The sequence below is a fragment of the Bos javanicus genome, chromosome 10 (assembly GCF_032452875.1).
Source record: "Bos javanicus breed banteng chromosome 10, ARS-OSU_banteng_1.0, whole genome shotgun sequence".
Taxonomy (NCBI): domain Eukaryota; kingdom Metazoa; phylum Chordata; class Mammalia; order Artiodactyla; family Bovidae; genus Bos; species Bos javanicus.
In genome coordinates, this window is record NC_083877.1 from 37,985,828 (window position 1) to 37,993,321 (window position 7,494).

Genomic DNA, 7,494 nt, shown 5'->3' on the forward strand with positions numbered 1-7,494 from the left:
CTTTTATTAAAACTGCAAACCAAAGACACATCAGAAAGAAGTGCACATCCCACACTTTTCTACATGTACTAATAAAGGCCAATCAATAAAACTCAACATCAAGCAGTGACCAATATTTGAGTATTTTCTATGTTATCTCCCCACTAGGTGCCTGGGGACATCCAGAGCATTCCCAAGTGTTGCCCCCTACCTCTTATCCTCCTTAGTCAGCTTTCTCCCTGTAGTCAGACTATTGACTCAAATTTACTATCTCTGCCTTCTCGTCCCCCGCCCCACCCCCCCGCACCCTCACAAAATATAAGGGAAAAGTGTAGATGCCGATATTAATTAATGGCATCGCTCTGACCTGAAATGTCTGAACATCTCTTTTTCACCTTAAAAAACAAAGGCAGAAGACGGGTTTCTCCACTGAGGACTGGGCCTGGGTTCTAAAGATACAACGATGTGCTACCCACCGTATCTTGACATGAGTTGACAGTGGGAGCATTCCCTGCCACTATCAGGCCCCACCCAGGCAGCTATGCAATACAACACTAGGTGCTGCGTCCTGGACTCCTATCGTCAGGAGGGGTTAACACTGCGTCTATCGGAAAATGGCTCGTCCTCCAAAATCCCCATACCAGATCATCTAATAACATTACTATTTCTTTCCACGTCAGGAGAGAGACATGCTTGAACTTGTCAACGCTAATAAATTACAAAGTCATTATATTCCAGAGACCTGCCCGGCAGGAAGTTGAGTGATGACTAACTTTTTATTCTGTGGCTTCCATCCAGATCAACCCATACGACTCCCCATTCCCGTAAGCTACCATAAAGGGTGAAGCCCCACATCCTTGTTAGCGCGGTAAGAAGGGACTGGGGCGGGGGTGTCGGAGGGGGGGAGGTTACAAAAGGAACTGGCCTTCAGGGACTTACAGACGCCAGTTGCTGAGGGGTCTGCGGCAACTCCGTGCTGATTTCCATCCTCTCTGTGTCCCCAGCCTCCTCGTCCGCCATCTTGAGGGAAACTGACGCCCGCAGTTCCAGACCCCTCGCCAAAGGCGAGTGGAAACCTGTGGCCGGTCCCAGAGACAAGGGGCGACACTTTTACGACGGCCCCTGAAGTTGGTTTTGACGCAGAATCAAAGAGCGACTTCCGGTCCGCTTCCCGGAAGCAGGCGTCACGGCTTGTGCGGCTAGAGGCTTCCCCTGTTTTCTTAGTTACTGGGCTTGGTGGCTAAGTGAATGGGTGTATTGCTGGTTTCGATGCTGGGAACTGTTGCATCTACGAGGTAAAAAGCAAACTCAACGAAATGAAAGGAAGAAAAAAAAAACTGTAGAAGCTAAGTGAGAACCCGCCATGGGTCTCTTCCTGATCGGGATGTTGTGGATGTGTTTTGCTTCCCGAAATACGTGCACTGGTTCTCCAGAGCCCTCAAAAATGAAAACAAACAAACAAACAAAACACTCAAAAGTTAAGCTCTGTTTAGGAATGTAACCTGTGGGCACTTGCACATGCGCGCAAGAAAGCTTGTACCCCAGCAGTTCTTGGGAGAGATGGAAGAAATAACGAAAAATTGGAAACGTAGTCATTCATCGGTAGAGGAAAGACGAAATAAATGTGGTATGTCCGCATTATGGAACATCACGTAGCTCTTAAAAAGAACAGAGTAGCTCTATGTGATACAGTAAAGATAAATGGGAGAGGAAAGCAATGAAGTTGTGGCAAACCATGTTTTGGCGCTTAGCTACATTTTGCTGCTGCTGCTGCTAAGTCGCTTCAGTCGTGTCCGACTCTGTGCGACCCCATAGACGGCAGCCCACCAGGCTCCCCCGTCCCTGGGATTCTCCAGGCAAGAACACTGGAATGTGCTGCCATTTCCTTCTCCAATACATGAAAGTGAAAGTGAAGTCACTCAGTCGTGTCCTGACTCGTAGCGACCCCATGGACTGCAGCCTACCAGGCTCCTCAGTCCATGGGATTTTCCAGGCAAGAGTACTGGAGTGGGTTGCCATTGCCTTCTAAGTAGCTATATTTTAAATGCGAAAGAAACAGTGTTGAAAGGGAACAGAGCAAACTATCAACGATTCTGAGAAACAGGAGAGTCTTCTGTAGTGTACTAAATTGTTGACAAATTAAGTAATTTTAAAATGTATTTTTTAACAAAAGGAAAAACTATGCAGGTCAGGAAGCAACAGTTAGAACTGGACATGGAACAACAGACTGGTTCCAAATAGGAAAAGGAGTACATCAAGGCTGTATATTGTCACCCTGCTTATTTAACTTCATGCAGAGCACATCATGAGAAACTCTGGGCTGGAAGAAGCACAAGCTGGAATCAAGATTGCCCGGAGAAATATCAATAACCTCAGATATGCACATGACACCACCCTTATGGCAGAAAGTGAAGAGGAACTCAAAAGCCTCGTGATGAAAGTGAAAGAGGAGAGTGAAAAAGTTGGCTTTAAGCTCAACATTCAGAAAACGAAGATCATGGCATCTGCTCCCATCACTTCATGGGAAATAGATGGGGAAAGAGTGGAAACAATGTCAGACTTTATTTTTGGGGGCTCCAAAATCACTGCAGATGGTGATTGCAGCCATGAAATTAAACGATGCTTACTCCTTGGAAGGAAAGTTATGACCAACCTAGATAGCATATTGAAAAGCAGAGACATTACTTTGCCACCAAAGTTCCGTCTAGTCAAGGCCATGGTTTTTCCAGTGATCATGTATGGATGTGAGAGTTGGACTGTGAAGAAAGCTGAGCACCGAAGAATTGATGCTTTTGAGCTGTGGTGTTGGAGAAGACTCTTGAGAGTCCCTTGGACTGCAAGGAGATCTAACCAGTCCATTCTGAAGGAGATCAGCGCTGGAATTTCTTTGGAAGGACTGATGCTAAAGCTGAAAATCCAGTACTTTGGCCACCTCATGGGAAGAGTTGACTCACTGGAAAAGACTCTGATGCTGGGAGGGATTGGGGGCAGGAGGAGAAGGGGATGACAGAGGATGAGATGGCTGGATGGCATCACTGACTCGATGGACGTGAGTCTGGGTGAACTCCAGGAGTTGGTGATGGACAGGAAGCCCTGGCGTGCTGCGATTCATGGGGTCGCAAAGAGTCAGACACGACTGAGCGACTGAACTGAACTGAAGGCTCTGGAAAGAATGAATAGTAGTTAACTATTTGGGAAAAGATTAAATTAGATCTTTATCTCAAATAGTATATAAAAGTAAAGAATTGAGGTGTTAACTGCTTTAAGAAAGTAAGAAGTAAATACATTTTATAGTATTGGAATGGAGAAGGCTGTTTAAAGCATGACAGAAAAGCCAGAAAATATACAATATAGAAAATACTACAAGGCAGAAAATAGAGACAAATAATATAAAAAGACTGTGTGCATGCATGCATGCTAAGTGGCTTCAGTCATGTCCTACTCTGTGTGACCCCATGGACAGCAGCCCACCAGGCTTCTCTGTCCACAGGATTCTCCAACCAAGAGTACTGGAGTGGGTTGCCATTTACCTCTCGGATTTAATCACTGTCACGTCTAACTCTTTGGAACTCCGTGGACCATAGCCCACCAGGGTCCTCTGTCCATGGGATTTCCCAGGCAAGAATGCCATTTCCTTCTCCAAAAAGACTGGGTAGCTATTTTCAAAAAAGATAGGCAATTTCATTAAAATGAAAAATTTACACATAAAAATAAAAAAAATTTTTAAAGTTAAAAAAAACCTGGATAGAAATTCCTACACACTCAGACCAAAGGATACAATCCCAAGAAGGCTTCCAATTTTGAAATGGACAACATACATAAATGCTCATCAATTTTTATAAATATATGAAAAAAACCTAACTAGTAAGTAAATAAATTCAAATTAAAGAAAAATGGAATTCACTTATTGCCTGTAAATTTGGTAACCTTTTTTTTCCTTAAAGATAATCACTGTTGTTGATAAGTGGAAGGGAACTTACATATTTTTATGTAAAATGCAAGTGTAAATTGGTAAACCTGCAGGAAAACAATGTGGCAATATTCAGGATTCTTTTTTTTTTTTTTGATGTATACTCCTTGGCTTGGCAGTTCTGTTTTTAAGACTAGATCCTGCAGAAATAATTCAGGATGCAAGTGAAGTTTTAGCTACATCATTATTGGCTGCTGCTGCTGCTGCTCAGTTTCTTCAGTCGTGTCCGACTCTATGCGACCCCATAGATGGCAGGCCACCAGGCTCCCCATCCCTAGAATTCTCCAGGCAAGAACACTGGAGTGGGTTGCCATTTCCTTCTCCAGTGCATAAAAGTGAAAGTGAAGTCTCTCAGTTGTGTCCGACTCTTTGAGACCCCATGGACTGCAGCCTACCAGGCTCCTCCACCAATGGGATTTTCCAGGCAAGAGTACTGGAGTGGGGTGCCAGTGCCTTCTCCAGTCATTGGCAATGGAGAAAAATTACAAATAACTTAGATGCCCTCAATAAAGGACACTGGCTAAACTATGGTCACACATACAATGTAATACACTGCAGCCTTTAAACATACTGTAGAATGTTGGTTCTTAAAGTGTGGTCCACAGACCCCATGAGGGTTCCTAAGATTGGGAAAGTTTGTGAGGTAAAAACTTTTTGTGGTAATGGTGAAGAAGTTATGTGCCTTTTTTTAGAAAAACATGTTGGTATTTGTAATTACTGTTGCAGAAGCAATGGTGGGTGAAACTGTTGGCCACAGCACAAAATAAAGGCAGTGACACCAACAGCAACTAGTCGCTGGAGTCACTAGTCATTTCTCACCACCTTTCTTTCGCTTGCTTAAAAAGGATGGGGGTGGGGAGGGTGAGGAGCCTGTTTCCCTTAACAATGTTCTTGATGCAACAGTAAAAATTACTAATTTTATTAAATCTCAATCTGCTAGTCTTCTAATATTCTGTATAATGAACAGAGAAGTATATGTAAAGCTTTTCTGCTACATCTAAAGTGTTATGGTTGACTTGAAGAGAAGCACTTCTGTGATAGAGTTGCTAGCTGAACCAGCCACGTTTATCATGGAACACTATTTAAAACAGCTGACAGATAATCTACAGTTATTCAGACTTAGGTATTTGGCAGGCATTTTCTCAGATATGAAAAATAAGCCTTTCTCTTCAAGGAAGATACTTTTGTCTGCAATAAAATTCTAGCTTTCAAGTGAATATTTTGTGGAGAACTTGTGTCTGCTGCTGTGAATTTGACAAAGTCTTAGTGAATTTGGTGGGATATTAAAACATAATATTGTGTAGTACTGTATAATGAAAAGTACTGGGATTTGGAAAATCCATATAAGTCAATGAACCAGTATTTTCTAAATGACAAATACAGGATGTTATGAAACCCAGCTTGGGTAAAAGATCTGTTCAAATTGCTAAAGAGACTAGTAGAATTCAATGTTATGGAGTACAAAAATTTCAGATTCCACACTGAATTAATATTTAAGATTTTGCTGTTGGACCAGTTCTGGTGTAGCTTCAAAGAGTAATATCTACAGTTATTTGAAAACACACTCCTCCCTTTTCCAACTATGTATCTGTTTGAGGCCAGAGTGTCTTCATATCTTTGAACAAAAACAACATATTACAGTAGATTGAATGAAGAAACAGATAGGAGAACCCAGTTGTCTTCTATTAAAAAGATTTGCAAAAATGTAAAACATGGCCACACTTTTTGTTTGTTTTGGAAAACCTGTTTTTCATTTACAAATGTTATTTATTTTAACACAGATGGGTGGTTTATTTTAAACAAATTGTTATTTGTAAATTTTACTCAGTTTTAGTTTCTAATACAGTAGATGTCAAAAGATCAACATAAATAGAAAAATTTTGAGTTACCTAAATTTTAAGAGTATAAAAAGATCTTGAGTCCACAATTTGAGAGCCACTGTCATAGAGGCATTCTTATTGACTTGGGATGATATTGGCCCAACATATTGTTGTGTGGAAAAACCAAGTTGCTAAAACAGTATGATTCTATCTTGGTAAGACAAATGCACCTAGATATTTAATGAATACTAATCATCAAAATATTAATCTCAGTTACCCTGAGTTGCAAAATTGTGGAAATTTTACTTTTCTACTTTGTGTATTTGCTTATTTTTCTTACAATAAGTGTTTATTATTTGTTTAAAATTTAAATCTACCTTTTTTTTAAGTTAGAAAAATTACTGAATACCCAGCTAGTTAACTAGATAGTAGATATAGACACCCAATCTATCCAGATCACAAATGTCCCTTGCTAATGTCTTTCCTGATCTAGCCCATTGTGGTGGGGTCTTTGCCTCCTCTTGGAGGAACTAGCAGCTCTACAGCTCTAATTTGTTAGTTCCTTAAGTGCAGGAACCAAGCCATATACATAGAAATGTCAACTACTATGTTAAAGATTTTGATGCATGTTAAACTTTAACTCTTGGGACATCCTTGGTGGTCCAGTGGCTAAGACTCTGTGCTCCCAATGCCAAGGGCCAGGGTTCGGTCCCTGGTCAGGGAACTAGATCCCACATGCCACAAATAAGAGTTTGCATACAGCAACTAAAGATCCTGTATGCTACAACTAAGACCCAATGTAGCCAAATAAATACATAAATAAATATTTAAAAATTATATACAAACTCTCAAAAGAATCCTATGATGTTGTTCCTATTATCACCATTGTACAATCAAAGAAATTACAGCTTGAACAAGGGAGGTTACTTGTTCAAACCTGAAATCAGTAAGTAACAAAATGTAGATTCAAAACCTAGGTCTGGGGACTTCCCTGGTGGTGCAGTGGGTGAGAATCTGCCTGCCAATGCAGGGGACACAGGTTCAATCCTTGGTCCAGGAAGATTTCACATAGTGAGAAGCAGCTAAGCTCATGAGCCACAACTGAAGCCTGTACACCTAGAGCCTGTGCTCCACAACGAGAAGCCACAGCAAAGAGAAGCCCGTATACTGCAATGAAGAGTAGCCCTGCTCTCCACAACTAGAGAACGCCCTCGCAAAGCAATGAAGATCCAGCACAGCCAAAAAAGAAAACAAAGAGCCAAAAACCTAGATCTGACTGGCTTCAAAAATTGTGCCTTTGAGCACTTCAGTCTCCTACCTCCTATTTAAGAAAGAGGCAAGAAGAAGGAAAGAAAGAAAGAGGGCAGAAGAAAGAAATTTAAATCTCTTTTACCACTTTCTATGTTAGAAATGTCTTCATTAGGTATCTGGCACACATTTAACATCCTAGTGCATTTATATTAGACATTTTACAGGGCATAATAAATCACAAGTTATATAAACTTAGATTTGTCATTGCTTTTTCTGATTTAGACAAAGGTGTGGTTTGGCCTAGTTTAGGATTATGAATTTCTTTGATTCTTATACAGAGACATACTTCTTTTTTTAATTAATGTCAGTTCACAGTAACTTTTGTGAGTAAATATGCTACACAATCATTTTTCAGGTCCCATTTTACTGTTTGAAGTGTTAGCAACAACTGATACTTTCTGAATTCTCCAGGAT

The 7,494-nt window shown here is 40.9% G+C and overlaps 1 protein-coding gene across 2 annotated transcripts in view; it reads right to left on the reverse strand.

Annotated features, from left to right (window-relative positions):
* UBR1 (ubiquitin protein ligase E3 component n-recognin 1) overlaps positions 1 to 7,258 on the reverse strand; it is a 158,461-nt gene extending 151,203 nt beyond the window's left edge. For both annotated transcript variants that reach the window (XM_061430916.1, XM_061430917.1), the window contains exon 1: positions 919 to 7,258. In XM_061430916.1, coding sequence (XP_061286900.1) covers positions 919 to 999 — 81 coding nt within the window. In that variant the 5' untranslated portion in view covers positions 1,000 to 7,258. The remainder of the gene's footprint in view (positions 1 to 918) is intronic.
* Between the last annotated feature and the right edge of the window lie 236 nt (positions 7,259 to 7,494).